Source organism: Papio anubis, chromosome 4 (genome assembly GCF_008728515.1).
Source record: "Papio anubis isolate 15944 chromosome 4, Panubis1.0, whole genome shotgun sequence".
Classification (NCBI taxonomy): Eukaryota; Metazoa; Chordata; class Mammalia; order Primates; family Cercopithecidae; genus Papio; species Papio anubis.
Window position 1 is genome coordinate 126,667,358 of NC_044979.1, and position 26,646 is coordinate 126,694,003.

The 26,646-nt window shown below is 35.5% G+C and overlaps 1 protein-coding gene across 5 annotated transcripts in view; it reads right to left on the reverse strand.

The window, feature by feature from the left end:
• Positions 1-9,377: 9,377 nt before the first annotated feature.
• Positions 9,378-26,646, reverse strand: part of ZNF107 (zinc finger protein 107) — a 42,082-nt gene continuing 24,813 nt past the window's right edge. For 2 of the 5 annotated variants that reach the window (XM_009202901.4, XM_009202900.4), the window contains 3 exons: positions 26,195-26,321; positions 25,617-25,712; positions 9,378-12,858 (listed from right to left, as the gene is read on the reverse strand). In XM_009202901.4, the coding sequence (XP_009201165.2) occupies positions 10,523-12,858; positions 25,617-25,712; positions 26,195-26,321 (2,559 nt within the window). In that variant the 3' untranslated portion in view covers positions 9,378-10,522. Of the gene's footprint in view, positions 12,859-24,529; positions 25,458-25,616; positions 25,713-26,194; positions 26,322-26,479; positions 26,484-26,646 lie in introns of those variants that run through there. The other 3 variants (XM_009202902.3, XR_002520699.2, XM_021935202.2) reach the window with 3 other exon arrangements.

Consider the following 26,646-nt stretch of genomic DNA (forward strand, 5'->3'; position numbering starts at 1 on the left):
TTAATGATTGCCATTCTAACTGGTGTGAGATTGTATCTCATTGTGGTTTTGATTTGCATTTCTCTGATGGCGAGTGATGATGAGCATTTTTTCAAGTGTCTGTCAGCTGTATGAATGTCTTCTTTTGAGAAGTGTCTGTTCATATCCTTTGCCCACTTTTTGATGGGGTTGTTTGTTTTTTTCTTGTAAATTTGATTGAGTTCTTTATAGGTTCTGAATATTAGCCCTTTGTCAGATGAGTAGATTGCAAAAATTTTCTCCCATTCTGTAGGTTGCCTGTTCACTCTGATGGTAGTTTCTTTTGCTGTGCAGAAGCTCTTTAGTTTAATTAGATCCCATTTGTCAATTTTGGCTTCTGTTGCCATTGCTTTTGGTGTTTTAGACATGAAGTCCTTGCCCATGTCTATGTCCTGAATGGTATTGCCTAGGTTTTCTTCTAGGGTTTTTATGGTTTTAGGTCTAACATTTAAGTCTCTAATCCATCTTGAATTAATTTTCATATAAGGAGTAAGGATCCAGTTTCAGCTTTCTACTTATGGTTAGCCAATTTTTCCAGCACCATTTATTAAATAGGGAACCCTTTCCCCATTTCTTGTTTTTGTCAGATTTGTCAAAGATCAGATGGCTGTAGATGTGTGGTATTATTTCTGAGGGCTCTGTTCTGTTCCATTGGTCTATATCTTTGTTTTGGTACCAGTACCATGCTGTTTTGGTTACTGTAGCCTTGTAGTATAGTTTGAAGTCAGGTAGTGTGATGCCTCCAGCTTTGTTCTTTTGGCTTAGGATTGTCTTGGCAATGCAGGCTCTTTATTGGTTCCATATGAACTTTAAAGCAGTTTTTTCCAATTCTGTGAAGAAAGTCATTGGTAGCTTAATGGGGATGGCATTGAATCTATAACTTACCTTGGGCAGTATGCCCATTTTCACAATATTGAGTCTTCCTATCCATGAGCATGGTATGTTCTTCCATTTGTTTGTGTCCTCTTTTATTTTGCTGAGCAGTGGTTTGTAGTTCTCCTTGAAGAGGTCCTTCACATCCCTTGTAAGTTGGATTCCTAGGTATTTTATTCTCTTTGAAGCTATTGTGAATGGGAGTTCATTCATGATTTGGCTCTCTGTTTGTCTGTTACTGGTGTATAAGAATGCTTGTGATTTTTGCACATTGATTTTGTATCCTGAGACTTTGCTGAAGTTGCTTATCAACTTAAGATTTTTGGCTGAGATGATGGGATTTTCTAAATATACAATCTTGTCATCTGCAGACAGGGACAATTTGACTTCCTCTTTTCCCAATTGAATACCCTTTATTTCTTTCTTCTGCCTGATTGCCCTAGCCAGAACTTCCAACACTATGTTGAATAGGAGTGGTGAGAGAGGGTCTCCCTCTCTTATGCCAGTTTTCATGGGGAATGCTTCCAGTTTTTGCCCATTCAGTATATTGGCTGTGGGTTTGTCATAAATAGCTCTTATTATTTTGAGATATGTTCCATCAGTACCGAATTTATTGAGAGTTTTTAGCATGAAGGGCTGTTGAATTTTGTCAAAGGCCTTTTCTGCATCTATTGAGATAATCATGTGGTTTTGTCTTTGGTTCTGTTTATGTGTTGGATTACGTTTATTGATTGGCATATATTGAACCAGCCTTGCATCCCAGGGATGAAGCCCACTTGATCATGGTGGATAAGGTTTGTGATGTGCTGCTGTATTCGGTTTGCCAGTATTTTATTGAGGATTTTTGCATTGATGTTCATCAGGGATATTGTTCTAAACTTCTCTTTTATTGTTGTGTCTCTGCCAGGCTTTGGTATCAGGATGATTCTGGCCTCATAAAATGAGTTAGAGAGGATTCTCTCTTTTTCTATTGATTGGAATAGTTTCAGAAGGAGTGGTAGCAACACCTCCTTGTACCTCCGGTAGAATTTGGCCGTGAATCCGTCTGGTCCTGGACTTTTTTGGTTGGTAGGCTATTAATTATTGCCTCAATTTCAGAGCCTGTTAATGGTCTATTCGGGGACTCAACTTCTTCCTTGTTTAGTCTTGGGAGAGTGTAAGTGTTCAGGAATTTATCCATTTCTTCTAGGTTTTCTAGTTTATTTGTGTAGATGTGTTTATAGTATTCTCTGATGGTAATTTGTATTTCCATGGGGTTGGTGGTGATATCCCCATTATCTTTTTTTATGGCAGCTATTTGATTCTTCTCTCTTTTCTTCTGCATTAGTCTTGTTAGCGGTCTATCAATTTTGTTGATCTTTTCAAAAAACCAGCTTCTGGTTTCATTGAATTTTTTGAAGGGTTTTTTGTGTCTCTATCTCCTTCAGTTCTGCTCTTATCTATTTCTTGCCTTCTGCTAGCTTTTGAATGTGTTTGCTCTTGCTTCTCTAGTTTTTAATTGTGATGTTAGGGTGTCAATTTTAGATCTTTCCTGCTTTCTCTTGTGGGCATTTAGTGCTATAAATTTCCCTCTATACACTGCTTTAAATGTGTCCCAGAGATTCTGGTATGTTGAACTTTTATCTCTTTATCTTGTTGAATTGCTCTGGCTAGGACTTCCAAAACTATGTTGAATAGGAGTGTTTAGAGTGGATATTCTCATTTTTATTCTTATGAAGAATGTATTCAGCTTTCACCTCTTCAGTATGATGTTGGCTGAGAATTTGTCATAGATGGCTCTTATTATTGTGAGATATGTTTCTTCAATGCCTAGTTTGCTGAGGATTTTTTTTAACAAATATTGGATTTTCTTGAGTGCTTTTTCTGCATCTATTGTTATAATGATCTGATCTTATGAGTTTAATTATCTTTACATGGTGAATCACACTTATTGACTTGCATATGATGAAACATCTTCGCAGTCATAAAATAATGCTCACATGATTGTGGAAAAATAACTTTTTGATTTGCTTATGAACTCAGCTTGCTAATATTTCAGGAAGGATTTTTGTTTCAATGTTCACCAGGAATATTGGACTGTAGATTTTTTTGTTGTGTCTTAGACTTTCGTATCAAGATGATACTGATTTCATATAACAAGTTAGGAAGGAAACCCATTTTCATTTTTGGAATACATTCAGTAGAACTAGTACCAGATAATATTTGTATTTGTGGTAAAATTAGGCTGCAAATTCATCTGATCCAGGGCTTGTTATATTTTGTAGGTTTTTTATTACAAATTCAATTTTATTATACATTTAATACATTTTTGCTTTGTTCAAGACTTCTCTTTTTTCCTGATCCAATCATGGGTAGTTGTGTGTATTGACACATATGCCAATGGAGCAGAAAAGTGAGACCAGAAGTATATTCATGTATTTACAGATAACTAATTATAGATGTAGGTGAAAATTTCCTAGGGAAAAAATAGTATCTTCAACAAATGGTGTCAAGAAAACTTTACATCCACATGCAGAGAAATGATACCATATTACACCATATATAAAAATCAACTCAAAATAAATTAGATACTTAAACATAAGGCTTGAAACTCTGAAACTACTACGAGAAATATAGAGTGAATCCCTATAACACTGGTCTAGGCAGTGACTTTAGCTTAACCTCAAAATCTCAGGGAATCAAAGAAAAAATAGATGAGTCGGACCACTTCAAATTAAAAAGCTGCTGCACAGAATCTGATATGACCAACAGGATAAGACAACTAAAAAACAGGAGAAAATGCTTGCAAATCACATGTGACAAGGGGTTAATACAAAAAAAAAATAAAAAGCTCAAATGACTATACAATAAAAGACAAATAACCATTAAAAATGAGCAAAAGGCTTAAATATTGTTCAAGAAAAGACAGACATATGGCCAAGAGACATATAAAAAATGCTAAGTATCAATTATCAGAGAAAAGAAACCAAAACCTTATGAGATATCAAGTCAGTCCTGTGAGAATTACTTTATTACAAAGATAATAGGTTGTGAAGAAAACGGAATATGCTTGCACACTGGTTTGAATGTGAATGAGGACAGTCATTATAAAAAACTAAATAAGATTTCTCAAAAAATTTAAAATTAAACTACCATATAATACAGCAATTTCAGTCAGGCACAGTGGCTCATGCCTGTAATCCTAGTACTTTGGGAGACCGAGGGGGGTGGATCACGAGGTCAGGAGATCGAGACCATCCTGGCCATCATGGTGAAACCCTGTCTCTACTAAAAATACAAAAATTAGTTGGGCATGGTGGTGCATGCCTGCAATCCCAGCTACTCGGGAGGCTGAGGCAGGAGAATCACTTGAACCCAGGAGGTGGAGGTTGCAATGAGCCAAGATCGCACCACTGCACTCCAGCCTGGCAACAGACCTAGACTCTTTTGAAAAAAACAAAACAAAAAAAACACCAATTTCACTATTGTTTATATATCCAAAACAAATGAAATCAGAATGAAGAAATAATTGCACTTCTATACGGCTTGCAACACTCTTCACAATTTCCAAAATATGGAATCAACAGTTCAACATTTAACGAGTAAAGACAATGTGGTACATACTATGGAATAAATCCTATTCATCTTTAAAAAAGAAAATTCTATTATTTTCAATCACATAAATTAAACTGGAGGACATAATATTTGTTGAAATGAGCCAAGTACAGAAAGATTATCATTTCATGATTTCACTTAGACATGGATTCTAAAAAACGTAATCTCGGCCGAGTGCGGTGGCTCATGCCTGTAATCGTAGCACTTTGGGAAGCCAAGGGGTTGGATTGCCTAAGCTCAGGAGTTCGAGACCAGTCTGGGCAACGTGGCAAATCCCTGTCTCTACTAAGAATACAAAAAATTAGCCAGGGGTGGTCGTGAACACCTGTAATCTCAACTACTCAGGAGGCTGAGGCAGGAGAATCACTTGAACCTGGGAGGCAGAGGTTGCAGTGACCCGAGATCGCACCACTGCACTCTAGCCTGGGTGACAGAGTGAGACTCCGTCTCATAAATACATAAACAAAATGTAATCTCATTGAAGTAGAGAGTAAAATGGTGACCACCAGAGGCCAAGGTATTTAGAAAAAAGGGGCGGGGGTGGTGGAAAGATGTCAAAGAATACGTAACTATAGTTGGATAGAAAGAAGTTCAGGAGGTTTTTTTTACAGCATGGTGACTATAGATTATAATAATATATTAGTATTTTTGGAAAATGCTGGCAATGTCATGTGCTCTCACCACAAAAATGTTAACTCTGTGAGGTAAAGCTTTAATGACCTAAAATTAGGCATTTGACAATGTATATATACTTCCAAACATAATGTTTTACAGAACAAATACACATGTATTTATTGCAGACGGTAATGGCATGAAAGACACTGAGAGTGTTTCTTATAGGTCTCCGGACTAACTACTATGTTAACACAGTAAACAAGCTTGCATGCAAAATAACAGAAAACGTTTTAATCCAAAAGCTGCCATGATCTCCAAAAGTTTTCCAATAGAAAATGGAAAGTAGAAAAGAGAAAGAAGTTGGCTAGTTAGGTGACTAACAATAAAAACTGTAGACTAAACTTCACTCATTAAAATAATTATATAAAATAAGAGAAATTTTTCTGAATTGTACTATCAATATAGAAAAGACGTAGTATTCCAAATATTGAATCAACAAAGGTCGTTATTTTGCAACCTTGAATATTCACACTTTAAAACATAAGATTCTGCAAAAAAAAAAAAAAAAGTATGCTGTGCTGTATCATAGAAAATTAAATTTAAAATTCTTCACTTACCATTAGCACTCTCAAAAATTTAATTTCTAAGATATATTTTCTAGCAAACAATATGTGCCACACTTTATGTAAGAATTTAATAAGATTTTCCTTTTAAAAACAGAGAAAAACAACGCTGATTTAATCCTCTCACCTGTGGACAGGGTATGCCTTTTATCTTAACTAATCTGAAAATTATATTGATAAGCAAACTCTCTAGTTATAACCAATTTTTCAGTGCATTAAAAAATACCAATTTTCTCATCAAAACCTACAAAGTACCATGTGAATTGACATGGCATGAAGACAACAGTGAGAAAACTGTGGCAGTAACACAGAAAAAGAAGGACTGTGTTGAATACATGGAAGACACATAATAAGATAAACAAAACTGAAGATAATTAGGAAATTAAAAAAAAAAAAAAAACAGAATTTCTCTTTAAATTCAGCAAGATTCAGCTTTGCAGCCTGAAAAAAAAAGTTCTCTCCACATGAAAAATCAATGTTATTTCTTCACTATTAATATTTTCCATCTCTGACTTGTAGTTACAAACTAACACCAGTAGAAATACATATGGCTCATTATGGAGCACCTGTTACACAATAAGCAATGTCATGTTTGTTTGCTGCATTTATATATAAAAGCACTTTCATGACTTATGAAGTCTTTCAAGTTCTTACCTGAACAAACTGGCTCAATAAATAAATTTACTTATGTCAATTATAATAAGACAAAAGAACACTAACTAAAGTAGGCTTATATAGGATTCTCCAGTGGAAAGAAGAAATAGAATGTTCTAACTAAATAAAATGTAATACACAAATTTTGGAAACACATCTAGAAGTTATTTTGTGTACACTGCTAAACTATAAAAAATCATTCTTATAATCCAAGACCAGCTCATATGATGAATATCTGATAAATTATAAAAGAGAAAAGCATAAGTAACAAGAAAATTATAGGTGTAGCATGAGTATCAGGCAAGTATAAACAAAAACTTTGCATGGGGAGATTCTAAATCATAAGCCAGATTTTACAGAAATGAATTCAATGCAAAGCAGAGGATACAGATTTGCTTCCAGCATTTTTGAGGTTTTCAGTTGTCTAGTAAATTAGTCATCTTTTAAAAATTATTAGTTTGGGCCTGTAATCCCAGCACTTTGGGTGGCCGAGGCATGCGGATCACGAGACCAGGAGATTGAGACCATCCTGACTAACGCGGTGAAACCCCGTCTCTACTAAAAATACAAAAAAATTAGCTGGGCGTGGTGCCAGGCGCCTGTAGTCCCAGCTACTAGGGAGGCTGAGGCAGGAGAATGGCCTGAACCTGGGAAGCGGAGCTTGCAGTGAGCCGAGATCACGCCACTACACTCCAGCCTGGGCAACAGAGCAAGACTCCAGCTCAAAAAAAAAAAATTATTAGTTTTGTTCCAATATTGCTCTTTTCTTCTGAAAATAGGTACAAGCTAATACACAAACACACTCATTTGCTCCATAATTTTCTTATACCTAAGGTTTTAGAGTAATATATGTGTATAGTTAAGTGTATGTAAATAAAACTAAAATCCTGTATGTTTGCAGGCAGAGAGGTCACATGTTCAAAGAAAAATATATAACATTTTTAAATGTTTATTCAGAACTCAGAATTTCCTCATGATTTATTTATACTTGTATGTGATTTTATTACAACCATAAAATGACTCTGTAGTCAGTAACAATTGTACATTCTAAAGTATCTGAAAGTGTAGAATTGGTTTGTAATACAAAGGAGAAATACTGGAGTTGATCGTCTTTTGCCCTGAAGTGATTAATACATAAAATTATATGCCTGTATCAAAATATGCCATACATGGCATAAAGATATACATACACTATGTATCCACAAAAATTAAGAGAAATAAGTTTAAATTTTAAAAACAATAAAAATATAAACTATGGGAACAATATTCTTTATTAGCAATTTAAAGCCATTAGCAAAAATAATTACTAGAGATGTTAGCCCATTATGTTATCAAGTAGTATATTGTTACCCTCTTTTACCTAAACCCTTGAGTAATGCAGGACAGGTAAAGTCAGTGGCATGAAAACACTTCATTGAATGCACAATAGTTTTAACATGTTAAAAAAAAAAAAAGTTTAATTAAAAAACTAAGTTCATGCATAATCCAAAAATTTTTCACACACAATTTTATCACATAAAAGTGGTTAGTAAAATGATGTACTACTAATTAACTTTAACATTAAAAATTTTTTACCATAATGCAGAAGAATATTGCTCTGAACACCTACTTCATGGATCACTCAGTATTATAAGTTAAACACAAAAAGCTTCTTCACTCAGGTTTTCATCACGCATCTTACATTTTAATGTCCTTATTCTTTCATAGAAAGTGTCGTAAATAATACCCACCTAACAGAAATGATTTCTCATATCTTTGATGCATGAAAAATTAATCACATGCTTTCATGTGTGAATAGGAATGAAGAGCATGAAGTAATTTGAGAGTTGAATTACATCATTTGCTTTTCAAAAACTAATTTTTCAAGAAAAAATATAATTTGAATGTAATAATAAATCTACAAAAAAATTCTACTTTTAAAGTTATATACAAATTGAGGCCGGGCGCGGTGGCTCAAGCCTGTAATCCCAGCACTTTGGGAGGCCTAGATGGGCGGATCACGAGGTCAGGAGATCGAGACCATCCTGGCTAACACGGTGAAACCCCGTCTCTACTAAGAAATACAAAAAATAGCCGGGCGAGGTGGCAGCGCCTGTAGTCCCAGCTACTCGGGAGGCTGAGGCCGGAGAATGGCGTGAACCTGGGAGGCGGAGCTTGCAGTGAGTTAAGATACGACCACTACCTCCAACCTGAAGCGGCGAACTCGTCAAAGTTATATACAAATTATTTATAACTTTAGCTTTAAGGTATTTTCTTTTTTTTTGCTCAATTTCAGGGACATGAATACAATTATTTTCTATACTCAGCATTCTGATTTAGTGCAATGTCTGAAGTGTCAATACCTTAGATATTTCTACTGTGAATTCTCTGATATTTACATAGACTTAATTTTGGATTATTTTTATATTTACTGCACTTGCAAAAATATATTTTAGTATGAGGCCTCTGGTATTTTCTAAGTTGCCAGTTTTTAAAAACGTTTTTCCAAATGCATTACATTTACAGTGTTTTTCTCCAACATAAATTTTCTGGTGAACAAAGTTTGAGCAACTGCTTCAGGGTTTTCCTCTAGTACAAAATGGGTACAACAATATCTGTGATACAAGTAAAGGTACTAAAACCCTCTCGTATTTGTAACGCTTGTCTTCAAAATGAATACTAATGAATACTTTTGTTTTGTTTTTGAGACGAAGTTTTTGCTCTTGTTGCCTTGGCTGGAGTGTAGTGGTGTGACTTCAGCTCACTGCAACCTTTGCCTCCCAGGTTTGAGCAATTCTGCTTCAGCCTCCCAAGTAGCTGGGATTACAGGGGCGTGCCACCATATGCAGCTAATTTTTGTAAAATTTTTAATGGAGATGGGGTTTTGCTATGTTGGCCAGGCTGGTCTCAAACTCCTGCCCTCGTGATCCACCCACCTCAGCCTCCCAAAGTGCTGGCATTACAGATGTGAGCCAGCATACCTGGCTCCTCTTCTTCACTTTAAAGGCTTATATTTTCTGAAAGATCTCTTGACAAAAATTGCATTTGTAATGTTTTTATTAAGTACTCTCTAATGTTGAGTAAAATGTGAGCAGATAATAATGGCTTTTCCACATTCCTTGTATTTGTACAATCTTTCAGAAGCATAAATGATTTCCTGTGCAATAAGGGGTGAGCATTTATTAAAAGTGTCACCACATTCTTCACACTTCTGGGAGTTTTCTTCAGTATGGATTATCTTACCTACAATCAAGTGTGACAACCATTTAAAGGCTTTGTGACATTTTTCACATTTCTAGGATTTTTCACCAGTATGATTTATGTTAGGAAGTTTGAGGTGTTGTCAAAATTATTGTCACATCATTCAGGTTTGTAAAGTTTTCAGTATTATGTTTAGTGAGGTTTGAGGATTGGTTTAAAGTGTTGCCACATTATTCACATTTGCAGGGTTTCTCTCAAAGTATAAATTGTCTTATGTGTAGCAAGGTGTGAGGACCAGTTAAGGCATTGCCACATTTTTTACATTTGTAGGATTTCTCTCCAGTATAAATACTCTTACATGTAGTTAAGAGTTGAGAATCAGTTAAAAGCTTTGCCACAGACTTCACATTTGTAGGGTTTCTTTCTAGTATGAATTTTCTTATCTGCAGTAAGGGTTAAGGAAGGTTAAAAGCTTTGCAACATTCTTCACAATTGTAGACTTTCTCTCCAGTATGAATTTCTGTACGGTAAGGTATGAGGATTGGTTAAAAGCTTTGCCACATTCTTCCCAATTATAGAGTGCCTCTCCAGTATAAATTTTCTTAAGTGTAGAAAGGTGTGAGGACTGATTAAAGGCATTGTCACATTCTTCTCATTTGTATGGCTTCTCTCCAGTATGAATTACCTTATGTTTAGTAAAAGTGAGGACCAGTTAAAGGCTTTGCCACATTTTACACATTTGCAGGATTCTCTCTAGTACGAATTTTCTCACGTTCAGTAAGGTTTGAAGATTAGTTAAAAGCTTTTCCACATTCTTTACATTTGTAGGATTTCTCACCAGTATAAAATATCTTCTGTGTGTAGAAAAGGTTGAAGACTTGTTAAAGGCTTTAACACATTCTTCACATTTGTGGAGATTCTCTCCAGTATGAATTTTCTTATGTGTAGTAAGTTTTTAGGATCAATTAAGTTTTGCCACATTCTTCACATTTGTAGGGCTTCTCTCCAGTATGAATTTTCTTATGTGTAGTAAGATTTGAGGATAGGTTGAAAGCTTTGCCATAATCTCCACATTTGTAGGGTTTCTCTCCAGTATGAATTATCTTATGTATATTAAGAGATGAGAACTGGTTAAAGGATTTGCCACATTCTTCACATTTGTAGGGTTTCTCTGAAGTATGAATTTTCTTATGTGTAGTAAGGTTTGAGGATTGGTTAAAAGCTTTGCCACATTCTTCACATTTATAGGGTTTCTCTCCAGTATGAATTTTCTTATGTGCAGTAAGGGTTGAGGATAGGTTAAAAGCTTTGCCACATTCTTTACATTTGTAAGGTTTCTCTCCAGTATGAATTATCTTATGTCTATTAAGGGTTGAGGAGCAGTTAAAGGCTTTGCCACATTCTGCACATTGGTAAGGTTTCTCTCCCGTATGAATTCTCTTATGTATAGTTAGGTTTGAGAATCGGTTATAAGCTTTTCCACATTCTTCACATTTGTGGGGTTTCTCTCCAGTATAAATTATCTTATGGTTAGTAATGTTTGAGAATAGGTTAAAAGCTTTTCCATGTTCTTCAAATTTGTAGAGGTTCTCTCCAGTATGAATTATCTTTTGTGTAGTAAGGTGTGAGGACTGGTTAAAAACTTTGCCATGTTCTTCACATCTGTAGGGTTTCTCTCCAGTATGAATAATCTTATGGATAGTAAGGTGTGAGGACTGTTTAAAGGGCTTGCCAAATTCTTCACATTTGTTGAGTTTCTCTTTAGTATGAATTACCTTATGTCTAGTAAGTTGATAGGACTGATTAAAGGCTTTTCCACATTCTTCACATTTATAGGGTTTTTCTCCAGTATGAATTCTCTTATGTTTAGTAAGGGTTGAGAATCGGTTAAAAGCTTTGCCACATTCTTCACATTTGTAGGGTTTCTCTCCTGTATGAATTTTCTTATGTTCAGTAAGGTTTGAAGACTGGCTAAAAGCTCTGCCACATTCTTCACATTTGTAGGGTTTCTCTCCAGTATGAATTTTCTTATGTCTAGTAAGGGTTGAGGATCGATTAAAAGCTTTTCCACATTCTTCACATTTGTATGGTTTCTCTCCAGTATAAATTTTCCTATGGTTAATTAGGTTTGAGTGTTGGTTAAAAGCTTTGCCACATTCTTCACATTTATAGGATTTCTCTGCAGTATGAATTTTCTTATGTTCAGTAAGGTTTGAAGATTGGTTAAAAGCTTTGCCACATTCTTTACATTTGTAGGGTTTCTCTCCAGTATGAATTATCTTATGTCTAGTAAGAGTTGAGAACTGGTTAAAGACTTTCCCACATTCTTCACATTTGTAGGGTTTCCCTTCCATTAGAATTTTCTTATGTGCAGTAAGTTTTAAGGACTGGTTAAAAGCTTTGTCACATTCTTCACATTTGTCGGGTTTCTCTCCAGTATGAATTTTCTCCTGTTTATTAAGGTTTGAGGATATGTTAAACCCTCTGCCACATTCTTTACATTTGAAGGGTTTCTCCCCAGCATGAATTCTCTTATGGTTAGTAAGATTTGAGAATAGGTTAAAAGCTTTTCCACATTCTTCACATTTATAGAGGTTCTCGCCAGTGTGAAGTATCTTTTGTGTGGTAAGGTGTGAGGACTGGCTAAAGACTTTGTCACATTCTTCACATTTGTAAGGTTTTTCTCCAGTATTAATTATTTTATGTATAGTAAGGTGTGAGGCCTGTTCAAAGGCCTTGCCACATTCTTCATATTTGCTGGGTTTCTCTTCAGTATGAATTATCTTATGCCTAGTAAGTTGTGAGGACTGGTTAAAGGCTTTGCCACATTCTTCATATATGTAGGGTTTTTCTCCAGTATGAATTCTCTTATGTTTAGTAAGAGTTGAGAACCAGTTAAAGGCTTTTCCACATTCTTCACATTTGTAGGAATTCACTCTAGTATGAATTCTTCTATGCTGAGTTAGTTGTGAAAGAATGCAAAATAATTTGCCACATTCTTTACATTTGAAGTGTTTGTTTCCTGTATGTCTTCTCTTATATCTATTTGAATTTGAAAATTTATCAAAGACTTTCATATATTTATTACATTGGAATATTTTGCTTGGGGTAGCTGTCAAACATTGTTTAACTGTATTATGACCTCCTTTGTGCCCCATACACTCATCCACATGTTTATAGCCTTTTCTTAACTGTAAATTCTCATATTCACATCTTCCATATCTTCTCAGTGTCACTTTTTGGAAAGAATCTTTTATGTTCTGCTCTGGCCAAAGGTCTTGGGCAAAATGAAAAGACATTACTGAAAGAAATCAAAATAAGAAATTACTCCACTTGCTAGACTCAGATAAATATACTTTACAAATCTAATCTATAAAATTGTACAAACTACATAAGCAAGATTGCATAGTAAAATACCACAGGCTCTAATTTCTTCATAGACACATAAATGTAACAAAAACATAATGACCAAAATACATTTGTGGAAAATGTATACATGAGTTCGGTGTGCAGTGCCCCAGGTGAGCACAATGCAAAGAGCCACAGAGAAGACACAAGTCTGTTTTATTTACCAACAAAGTTCTTTCTGTTCCCCAATATAACACAGTGCCTTTAGAAGTAAATTGCCTACTCCTAGTTTTTCTTTTTTAAAGAAAAGAAAAATAATAACAAACATATACATCTTCATTTCTGGCTTCTACATGCCTTCGCAGACATTGGTTTCTGTCTCCCATGACATAGAAGGCTGAAAGAAATGGTGGTATACTTTGAAATGACATTTTGAGTCTGCTGAGATCAAAGGTAAATGTTACAGCAGTGAAGAGACTGCAGTACTACAGACAGGTAACAGTTGTAGCAAGTGATTACTGACTATCAAGAAGAAACACGAACAAACTCTTTTAACTGAAAAAAAAAAAAAGCTAGAAAATTTCAGACAAGACACATCCTAAGAACATGTCTGAAAGACTCTCAGAATCACTATTCGAGACAAATGGTTTCTAACTATGCCAGGACAAAGCTACATTATAAAAGATTGTGACAAACAACTTGTTTTTAATTTACAAATTTCAATTAAAGATTACAATGTACAAAAAATATTAGGGCAATACAGCCCCGCAAAAATTATACAATTTTCAGAAAGCAACCATTAAAAACTAAAAATATACAAATTAATTTTTAAAATTTAAAATAAATTGAATAATACTCCGTGAGTGAATAGGAATACAAACTATGGAAAATCAGAAAAATGAGAATACCAACAAAACTATTAAAAATAGCAAAAAACAAATTGTGGAGGTAAAAATACAAAAAACCCAAAAATATAAAAAAAAAATTAATGTAAAAATAAAGACAACAAACAAACTAGAATACACACAAAGACGTATATAAAACATATATAAGCAAAATTTCAAAAGTAACAGACAAGAGAATCTTGGGAACTGCAAAATGAAAGTGATATGTCATTTATAATAATAGTCTTATAAGATAGCCAGTGAATCAGGCCAGAAGGGAAGTGTGATACAGTCAAAGTGCTGAAAACAATAGCTGTCAAGTGACAATACCAACAACTGTCCTGCCAAATAAAAGAAAAACGCCTTCCAAAATAACAAAATTCGGCTAGGTGTGATGACTCATGTCTGTAATCCCAGCACATTGGGAGACCAAGGTGAGTGGATCACTTGCGGTCAGGAGTTCGAGATCAGCCTGATCAACATGGTAAAACCTCATCTGTATTAAAAATATAAAAAATAATTAGTGAGGCATGGTGGTACACTCCTGTAATCCCAGTTACTTGGGAAGAGACAGAAGAATCGCTTGAACCCAGGAGGTGGAGGTTGCAGTGAGCCGAGGTCACACCACTACACTCTAGCCTGGGCAACAAGAGTGAAACTCCATCTCAAAATAAATAAATAAATAACAAAATTCTGAAAATGTATTTTGGTGCTGCCTATGCCCTACATATCGAAGATGCTGAAAGGAGTTCCTTCCACTGAAAATAACATGATACAAGAAAACGGCACATAATCATGAAAATACACGACTTTTGGCCAGGTACAGTGGCTCATGCCTGTAATCCCAGCACTTTGGGAGGCTGAGGAGAGCAGATCACAAGGCCAAGAGATAGAGACCATCCTGGCAAACATGGTGAAACACTGTCTCTACTAAAAATACAAAAATTAGCTGGGTGTGATGGTGCATGCCTGTAATCCCAGCTACTCAGGAGGCTGAAGCTGGAGAATCACTTGAACCCGGGAAACAGAGGTTGCAGTGGGCCAAGATCACACTACTGCACTCTAGCCTGGCGACAGAGTAAGACTCCATCTAAAAAAAATAAATAAATAACTTTCTGGGAAAGATATGCACATACACAAAAACAGAATTTCACAGCATTATCATAATGGTGCATAAAGCATTTTTAATTATTCTCTAAAATGTGAAAGATAAAAAGCACAGAAATTATTATAAACACCTGCTAATGAATATACAACATATAAAGATATAATTAACAACATCAATGACAAAGTTGAGGGCAGATGTAACGAATAAGAATTTTCATATGCAAATAAAGTTGATTTTTTACTAGATTATAATATACTGTTTTATCTTGTAGAGGTTTTATGTAATCCCCAAGGAACCACAAAGAATATATCTGTGTAGATACACAAAACCAAGTAAGAAAGAAATAAAAGCATATAAATACAAAAATCAAAAGACACAAAGGAAGAAGGAAAGAGAGAAAACAAGGGACAAGGATACAAGAATCAAATTAAACAATAAGGTTACCAAGTCTTTCTGTTTCAGAAGATTATTTAAATATACATATAATTAACCTTATTTAAATATCTATATATTAAATCAAGAGACAAACATTTGGCCAGGCATGGTGGCTCACACCTTTAATCCCAGCACTTTGGGAGCTGAGGCAGGTGGATCAACTGAAGTCAGGAGTTCAAGACCAGCCTGGCCAACATGGTAAAACCCGATTCAACTGAAAATACAAAAATTAGCTGGGCGTGGTGGCGGGTGCCTGTAATCCCAGCTACTCAGAAGGCTAAGACAGGAGAATTGCTTGAACCTCAGAGGCAGAGGTTGCAGTGAGCCAAGATCATACCACAGCACTTTAGCCTGGGCAACAAGAGCAAAACTCCATTTCCCAAAAAAATAAATAAATAAATAAAGACATACATTCAATAATGGGATTAAAAATTTTTGAAAACCAAGATCCAACTTGATTTTCTACAAGAGTCAGCTGAGACCTAATTATAAAACAAGACTGAAAGTGGCATGATGGATGTATATATTCTACACAAATATTAACAAAATGAGAAAAGATGTCCAAAAAATTACACAAGCTACATCTTAAGTCAAAAACTGTCATATTTTATAAAATGTACTTTAAGTCAAAACTCCAAAGAGAAACATTAAACAATAATAGATTCATTTACCAGGAACCTATGACAAATTTGTATATACAAGTGTATGTTGTGTGTGTGTGTATCTCACATTATGGTTTCAAACACATAAAGCAAATATTAACAGAATAAAAGAAACACATAGAGAGCAACATAATTATAGTAGGATATTTCAATACCCCACTTTCTGTAATAAAAATAAAGACAGAATATAAGGGAAAAGAGGACTCAAAGGTAGTAAAAAACAGATATATTTAACAGAAATATAGAGAACACTTCTCAAGAACATTAGGATGTACACACTTTTCAATAGCTTATAGAACATTCTCCTTGACAGACCACCTGGTAGGCCAAATAAGAAGTCTTAACAAATTTTATAAAACTGAATTTTTATGGATTGCTTTCTATGACAAAAATGAAATGAGAATATAAAACAATAATAGAAAAAAACTGAAAAACTGGCTGGGCGCAGTAGCTCACGACTACAAGGGAGGCCAAGGCGGGAGGATCACGAGGTCAGAAGATTGAGACCATCCTGGCTAACACGGTGAAACCCCGTCTCTACTAAAAATACAAAAAAAAAAAAAAAAAATAGCTGGGCATGGTGGTGGGCGCCTGTAGTCCCAGCTACTCGGGAGGCTGAGGCAGGAGAATCACTTGAACCTGGGAGGTGGAGGATGCAGTGAGCCAAGATCGCACCACTGCACTCCAGCCTGGGTGACAGAGTGAGACTGTGTCTAAAAAAAAGAAACTGAAAACTTTTACAAATACATAGACATTAAACAACACACTCTTGAGTATGCTCTTGTTCAAGGGTTGAAATAATTAATATTGTGAAGATATCCATACTGCTCAAAGTAATCTACTAATTTAATGCAATGTTTTTTAAAATTTCTCATCGCATTTTTGAAGAAATAGAAACAGGAACCACAAAAGTATATAAAATCTCAAGAGACAATAAAGTACCCAAGAATCTTCCCCCTCCCAAAAAAAAAGAAAAAAAAAAAGCAATGTTAAAGGCATTACAGTTCTTGAATTCAAAACACATTACAAAGCTACAGAATTAAAACAATTTGGTAGGAGCATAAAGGTAAAAAAAGGTTGACTAATAAAGTAGAATGCAGTACATATATAAACTTACCCATATATGATCATTTGCATACCAATAATTATTGTAGAATTGTCACTGAAAGCACATAAGTAAAAACAATGCAAATTTCTGTCACCAAACCACTCAGTAGATATAATTTGAAATACAGAAATATTGGAATATCACCCAGGATTGAAAAAGCAGGAAATATTTTAACAACTATAAAGACAAAGCTAGAAGACATTATGCAAAATGAAATGGGCCAGCCACAAAAAGATGGAGATTGTATGATATATATAAAGCAGTTACACTCTTAGAATCAGAAAACAGAGTGGTGTTTGTGAAGTGTGACAAAAATGGGAAAAACTGGTAGTTGTTTAATATGTATTGAGCTTTAGTTGTGCAAGATAAAAACATTCTAGGGATATGTTGCATAACACTGTCAATATAATTAAGATGACTAAATTGAATATTTAAAAATACTTGATTATAAATTTTGTTATGTGTTTTTGACAAGTAAAAATAAACAATCATACCTAAAAAAGATAGAGTTATGACAGTTTTCAAATTATCTTTCAATCCAAACGTTTCCTCCCACACAAAAATATGGATTTAAATATAACTAAATGTTGAAATTAGGAGAATTTTTATGACTGCTCACCTAGACAAAATTAAACAACCATTCACAACAAACCTGTACCAGAAAAATACAAGTCATTAAAAAAACAGGGATAATATTTATAAAGACAGATAATTATATTGGCAGTAGACAATGAATATGGCTAATTTATAGTTGATTTTGCTCCACACTGTCTTAAACTGCAGAGTTAAATATTGTCATATACAATTAAAATATAAACTAAAACATCAAAATACAATTAACTGGTATGAGATGGCACATCCTAAAATATATAACACAAAAATATTAAATTGCAAAACAAAATTACATGGAATGTAAAACTTATCAAACGCCATCAAGTATGTCAATATATTCAAGAAAGAAATATTGGAAGAAGAATATAGGAAAAAAGTAATAAAAAGGTTACCTGAAGACATAAAAGGCAGAGAACTTCCCAAATTTTGATGTAATAAAAAATTTTAACCAGTAAGATTTGATTCAAAATTATTTTACTTCAAAGAAAAAATATAAATAAAGACTTTCCAAAATAAGAGGTTGGCTGGGTGCGGTGGCTCACACCTATAATCCTAGCAGTTTGGGAGGCTGAGGCAGGCGAATAACCTGAGGTCAGGAGAGTTCGAGACCAGCCTGACCAACATGGAGAAACTCCATCTCTACTAAAAATATAAAATTAGCTGGATGTGGTGGCACATGCCTGTAATCCCAGCTACTCAGGCTGAGGCAGGAGAATCGTTTGAACCCGGGAGGCGGAGGTTGTGGTGAGCCGAGATCGCACCATTGCACTTCAGCCTGAACAAGAGTGAAACTTTATCTCAACAACAAAAAAAAAGCACATGAAAAATGAAATATTAATCTGTTAATAAATATACAATATAAAATAATTTGTAATATCAACAACTGAAAAATACAGAGGTATAGTTTTTGTATTTAATTGAAGTTGTTATGAGATTAAAAATATTGGCTGGGTACAGTGGCTCATGTTTGTAATCCCAGCACTTCGGGAGGCTGAGGTAGGTGGATCATGAGGTCAGGAGTTAAGACTAACTTGGCCAAGATGGTGAAACCCTGTCTCTACTAAAAGTACAAAAATTACAGCGAGCCTGTAATCCCAGCTACTTGGGAGGCTGAGGCAGGAGAATCACTTGAACCTGGGAAGCAGAGGTTGCAGTGAGCCAAGATCACGCCACTGCACTCCAGCCTGTGTGACAGAGTGAGACTCCGTCTCAAAAAAACAAAAAAAATTGTTTTAACTTTAAGATGTTTTATGTAATCTCCATTTTTCATGACCATTATGAAAATCATATATATAGAATGTATGAAAAAAATTTTAAAAATAAAGCATGTCACTACACAATTAAAATTTAAATTGAAGAAAACAGAAGAAAAAACATATCTAAAGGAAACACATAAAACAATAACAATAAAACTGATAACAGTAACTTCATTTATTTAAACAATCATTTTAAATATAAATTAACTAAACAACTTAATAAAAAGAAATGTAATCCCAGTATTTTAGGAGTCCAAGGTGGGCTGAACACTTGATTCTACGATTGCAAGACCAGCGTAGGCAACATAACAAAACCCTGTCTCTACAAAAAATACAAAAATCTAGCTGAGTGTGATGGTAGTCACTTGTAGTGGAGCTACTTGAGAGGCTGAAATAAGAGGATTATCTGAGTCTGGGAGGTTGAGGCTGCAGTGAGTTGTGATTACAACATTATGAGCCAGCCTGATTGACAGAGTGAAACCCCATCTTAAATATAAGTGAATAAGTAAATACATTTTAAAAAAGAAAAAAAGAAAATGCCTGAATGACTTAAGAAAAAAGCATACAATATGCTGCCTATACGAGACTAATTTTAGGCCTGGCACAGTGGCTAACACTTGTAATCCCAGCACTTTGGGAGGCAAAGACCAGCCTGGCTAACATGGTAAAACCCTGTCTCTACTAGAAAAAAAAAAAAATACAAAAATTAGCCAAGCATGGTGACACACCCCTGTAATCCCAGCTACTCAGGAGACTGAGGCAGGAGATCCCCCGAACCTGGGAGGCAGAGGTTGCAGTGAGCCAGCCTGGGTGACAGGGCAAGACTGCATCTCAAAAAGAAATAAAAATGAAACTCATATTAGCATTGAGTCAAATAGGTTGAAAATATCAGAATGGGGAAAATATCTTTATTCTATACAAATAGTAACCACAATTGGGTGAGGTAGTCACAATTATATTAGACATAATATGCTTTAAGTGAAGACTAGCATGAGACAAAGATTGATATATAATAGTATAATGAGTTAATCCACCAGGAACATGTAACTATTATATTTATCTATATGTATATGTATATATAACAGTAAGGCTTCAAAATATATAAAGAAAATATTTACAAAAGTGAAGCAAGAAATACATAGCCACATAATAATTGTAGACATCAAGACCCCATTTTCAATAATAAATAGTTCAGATAAAAGATCAATAAGAAAACAGCAAACTTAGAAAACATTATAGACTGTATTAATTTTTTTACATATAGAAGAATACCTGAGAGCCGATAATTTATAAAGAAAAAAATGGCCAGGCGTGGTGGCTCACACCTGTAATCCCAACACTTTGGGAGGCAAAGGCAGGTGGATCACCTGAGGTCAGGAGTTCGAGACCAGCCTGGCCAAGATGACAAAACCCTGTCTCTAATAAAAATACAAAAATTAGCCAGGCGTGGTAGCAGGCACCTATAATCCCAGCTACTCCAGAGGCTGAGGCAGGAGAATCACTTGAACCCATGAGGTGGAGGTTGCAGTGAGCTGGGATCACACCATTTCACTCCAGCCTAGGCAACAGAGGAAGACTCAGTCTCCAAAAACAAAAAAAAAAAAAAAAAAAAGGTTTACTTGGCTTAGTTTGACAGACTGCACCTGTACAAGAAATGCATGACAGCATCTGCTTCCAGTGAGGATCTCAGGAAGCTTACGATCATGGTGAAAGGCAAAAAGTAACTGAACATATCACATGGTCATAGACAGAGGAAGTATGAGGTGAAGGAGCCAGTTTCTTTTAATGAACCAGCTCTCATTTGAATTAACAGAGTATAAACTTTTTGATTACCAAGAGGATGATGCTAAGCCATTCATGAGGAATTTGGCCCCACAGCCAAAACACTTACCACCAGGTTTTACACCCAACATTGAAGAGTACATTGCAGCATGAGGTTTGCAGAACATGGACATGCAAACCATATTACAGACTAAGCTTAACAGACATGTACAAAACTTTTCAGTCAAAAGCAAGAGAATGTACACTTTTTTTTTTTTTTGAGACAGTCTCACTCTGTCGCCCAAGCTGGAGTGCGGTGGCGCGATCTTGGCTCACTGCAAGCTCCGCCTCCTGGGTTCACTCCATTCTCCTGCCTCAGCCTCCCAAGTAGCTGGGACTACAGGCGCCCACCACGATGCCCGGCTAATTTTGGTATTTTTAGTAGAGACGGGGTTTCACCATGTTAGCCAGGATGGTCTCGATCTCCTGACCTCATGATCCGCCTGCCTCGGTCTCCCAAAGTGCTGGGATTACAGGCGTGAGCCACCACACCTGGCCCAAAATGTACAATATTCTTATTTGCATCTGGTGTATTCTGTTAGGAATCATACCAAGTCTTATGAAATTTAAAAATACCAGTGAACTGCAGGGGCTCATGAGACCAAGGTGGGAGGATTACTGGGCCAGAAGTTTGAGACCAGCATGGACAACTTAATGAGGCCCTGTTCCAACAAATAATCAAAATATTATCCAGACATGGTGGTCCCATAGTATGTCTGTAGTCCCAGCTACTCAGGAAACTGAGGTGGAAGAATCACTTGAGCTCAGGAAGCTGAGGCTGCAGTAAGCCAGCCATGCCACTGCACTCTAGCATGGGTGACAGAGTAAGATCCTGTCTCAAAACAATGACACTTCAATAGATTTAAAACTGTATATTTTATATAATGGGTTTTTACAACAATATTTTAAAGAAAAACTGAAAAAAATATAGAATTATAAATCTTTTCAAAAATTGCCTCATCACAAAAGTGTTTCTCTCACACAAAGGAAATATAAATTCATCATTAAACACACAGTGAAAAAAGATGATTTCCATGACTACTTAGACAAAACAACCATTTAAAATCAGCTAAGAAAGAATATAAACAAGATAAGCCATAACCAAAATTTGGGTCATATTTATAGATAAAACACACATATATAATCTGATTGTAATAGACATATGGCTAATTTATTTTTTAAACCCCATATTGACTTAAAAGTGTACAAACAGAATTGCAAATTGTCTAAAATTATGTAAGTAAAACAAAACACCAATAATCTGATGTTAAGAAACCTACACTGAAAAACCACACTAATATGGAACTACAAAACAATAAGAGAAATGTTTATTCATGAAATCTTTTTTGCAACATTGATGTACCATTAAGAAAGAATTTGTCTAGATAACTGCAATATTTAACTGTGTACTCATGGAAGACAGGTATTTTGAATCAATGGCATGTGTCGTGTGGCAGTAAAAGTTCAGAGAAAATGTAGTATAATCATAAATAGAAAATGCTAATGAGAAAATTTTAATAAATGAGCATTTAAAAGGAAGTGGAGATAATTCTGATATTTAAAATATATGCTATTCTTACACAAAATAAAACTTCTGGAATCTGATTTTAGAAGCAAAAAATACCCTTACACTGCTAAATAAAGAGAAAATAAGAATGTGTATGTATATATTTGTGTATGTAATATATATTTATATGTGTAAGTATGTATGTGTGTGTGCGCGCACAGAATATGGTTAGAGTCTCTAATATATAAAAGAAGTATTTGAGAATAAATTATGCTATTACTTAGATATAGGCTGAAGAAAGTGGGTGAAAATCCTATGATTTGTTTATACCGACAGCTCAAATTTGTAAGTAACTATTTTAGTAAATATGGAATGCCTACTAATTATCTAATTTACTTTAGGCATAACTTGTAAATTCTAGTATATTGCCCTAAATGTCTGAATCTAAAGTTACAGACAAATTTAAAGTAGGAAATAAAAAACAAAAATGTATACAGAGAGTAACATCAGTAAGATGGAAAAATAAAAGGTGCCCTATTTTCTTATACCCCAACAGCAAAAACATTTATCAGCTATCTCTGACCAAAAAAAAAAATGTGTTTATGAGAGAGCCAGGCATCATGTATCACACCTGTGATGACAGCTACATGGTATATTCAGGTTGAAGAATTGCTTCAGACCAGAATTTAAAGACCAGCCTCGGTTATAAAGCAAGAACCCATCTAAAAAATAAGTGCCTTTAAAAATAAACAAACAAAAAAAACCCAAAAAAATAGAAAATAAATAAATATATAAAAAATAAGTGCCTTTAAGAGAGCTCCGAGATGCAGGGAGGGAGTTATGAAACTGCTAGAGCCAAAGATTGAGAAGTGTTCCTTTATCAGAAGGTGGGCCCTCATTCAGGAGGCAAACTACAAGACCCCTGTACTTGGCTACAGACCAGGAAATGGCCCTCCCAACTTAATCCGACTAAGAATTCTGAACTTACTCAGTCATCACCTCAAATTTCTCCTAGTCACATTCTGCGAGAGGTCTTGTCTTTCCAGAGGCCTGGAGGAGAACACCCCTTTGTAGCCATGCAGGCAGGCCTGCAGACCTTGGCCTTTACTGTGGTCCCTGAAACAGTTCAATGACTCAGTTCCAGCTCCCTGATCCACAGTTCATGGTCAGTTCTGCCTGTAGACATAGAAACCCACACAGTGGCTGGGCATGGTGGCTCACGCCTATAATCCCAGCACTTTGGGAGGCAGAGACAGGTGGATCACCTAAGGTCAGGAGTTCGAGACCAGCCAGACCAACATGGTAAAACTCTGTCTCTACTAAAAATACAAAATTAGCCAGGCATGGTGGCAGGGGCCTGTAATCCCAGCTACTTGGGAGACTGAAGCACAAGAATCGCTTGAACCTGGGAGGCGGAGGTTGCAGTAAGCCGAGATCACGCCACTGCAGCCTGGGCAACAAAAGCGAAACTCCATCTCAAAAAAACAAACAAAAAACCCACACAGTGACCTGGAAAAATCCTCGCTGGTATTCAGTGAAAGCCATACTCATCCACATCCTGATATGAGGCCCACCATATGCAGACCCAACTGCAAAAACATGCCCTAATATCTGCCCTACAGAGCAACGTCCTGAAGGACATTCAGCCTATCCAAAACTAAAATGGGAATTAAAACTACCCAAGCTTCCACTAACAAGCTAATAACGGTGGACCCTAGTGCAGACCCAGCATCCTTGTGACTAAGCTACAACCCCTCTCCACTACAAACCCAGAGGGCATCCCGTCACCTGGGGGCTCAACAAAAGAAGATCTTTACCTCCTAAAATTAGTTTATAAAAACTTAAAGAGGTTTTTGCTCTTTCAAATTCACAGACACCAGTGCAAAACTATATTGTACCCATTGTCAAAGCTTTTATCATAGCACTGAAAGTATGTGGCGAAAGAATTAGTTTAAAAAAAAAAAAAAAAGCAGCCACGCACGGTGGCTCACGCCTGTAATCCCAGCACTTTGGGAGGCCAAGACGGGTGGATCATGAGGTCAGGAGATCGAGACCATCCTGGCCAACATGGTGAAACCCCATCTCTACTAAAAATACAAAAAAAAAAAAATTAGCTGGGCATGGTAGTGGGCACCTGTAGTCCCAGCTACTCGGGAGGCTGAGGCAGGAGAATGGTGTGAATCCAGGAGGTGGAGTTTGCAGTGAGCCGAGATAGCGCCACTGCACTCCAGCCTGGGCGACAGAGCAAGACTCTGTCTCAAAAATAAATAAATTAACATAAAATAAAATAAAACAACATTGAAATTGAAGACAAGTAAAAAGTTGCTGTTTGCAGATCATATAATCTTACATATACAAAACCATAAACAGTATACATTAAAACCCGTCAAAACTGATAAATATACTTAGTAAATTACCAAAATATAAAATTAACATACAAGTATAAATTATGGTTCCATCCACTCAAAACAAACTATCTGATAAAACAGAGGAAGAAAACAATGCTATTTATAATAGCATTAAAATAATATATTCTTGAGAACAAATTAAACCAAGGAGGTAAATAAAATTTACAATGAAAGAAATTAAAGACACAAATAAATTTTAAAATATTTTATGAATATGGATTGAAGCAGTAAATATTGGTAAAGTACCATGTTTTCCAAAGTGATCTATAGATTCAATAAACTCCCTATTGAAAGTCCAGTGGCATTATTTTTACAGTAATGAAAAATATAATTCTAAAATTTACATGAAACTACAATAAGCTTTGAAGAGCCAAAGCAATTTTGTGAAAAAAAGAAAAAAGCAGAAGAACATCATAGTTTACAATTTCAAACTATATTTCAAGACTATAGTAATAAAAACAGAATGGAATGTGCAGAAAAATGAACAAATAAATTTTTAAAAACCCAATGGAACAGAAACCACTACTCACACATTTCAGATATGATGCAAAAAATAACTTAAAACACAGTTTAACATAGAGGTTTTCAAAATTATGCAGATATATGTGTCCCCCAAAACAAAAGAGTCAGATTGTGCAGTCTCTTATATGCCATGAAAAGAATTTTGGCTCTCACTGTGAACTTGAAGGAAGATCACTGAAGGGAAAGCAGAATCCTTAGAGAATTTAAAAGCATAAGACAGAAGACGCCCCTATGTAAGAGCAAAAGAAAAAAAAAAACACTCAGGGTTTCCAGAAAGTATTTCCTTTGGAATACAGCTACCCAAATCACATGTTAAGGACTGGCTTTTTCTTTGACCTTTGACCTTTAATCTTTGTCATCTGTTGTATTCACTTTCACTCTCACCTACCTGGGGGCCTGGCTACCATCTCATGTCTTTTTATATTCCAGGGCTCTTTTTTTTGCTCCAGACAGGTGATCAGATATGGCTTAGAGACAGCAATACCTGTTTTATTAAAAATAAATAACATGAATCTTAATCATATTCTCCAATTACCAATCCAGTAAGGTGCTCAGTAAAGAGGATGTAATAGAATAAATACTAATTTATAACATAAATTTCTAAATATTTAGAAAATATTTTAAATGTGTAGGTTTTAAATTTTACTATCTGGTACTATTGAATCAAAAATTGGTGTCGGAAATTAGATTTAAAGGCATGTACAACAATATTGCATGCCACTAAATTTCTGGAATTATCACTAATCTAGAGTGAAAAATACAGATTAGCTCACTAATGTGAAAAGCTCAGGTCAAAATGAAACATCTTGAAGGAATTATTTTCTACACAAATCTCAAAGATTTTCTTGAAAACAGAGATCTGAAACTCATTTATGCAAAGCATAAATTACCAGAAAACAGTCTACAAAAATAGAGAAATAAAACTTTAAGGGTATTTTAGGAATTGTGTATTGAAGTTATCCTCACCCAAAAAGACCAGGTTTCTGTAGTTCTCTAACAACACATTCCTATATAAATCCCGCTGTGCAGTATCCAGGCATTGCCACTCCTCCAGAGAGAATTCTATGGCCACATCTTTAAATGTCAATGGTTCCTGAAAAACACAAACACACACACACTTACCAAGTGGCCATGAGCTGTCACTGAATTTTTTTTAAATGTATAGGATAGCCGGGTATGGTGGTTCATGCCTGTAATCCCAGCACTTTGGGAGGGCAAGGTGGGCAAATCACGAGGTCAAGAAATCGAGACCATCCTGGCCAACATGGTGAAACTCCGTCTCTACTGAAAATATAAAAATTAGGCCGAGCATGGTGGCTCACGCCTGTAATCCCAGCACTTTAGGAGGCAAAGGCAGATCACCAGAAATTGGGAGTTCAAGACCAGCCTGATCAACATGGAGAAACCCCGTCTCTACT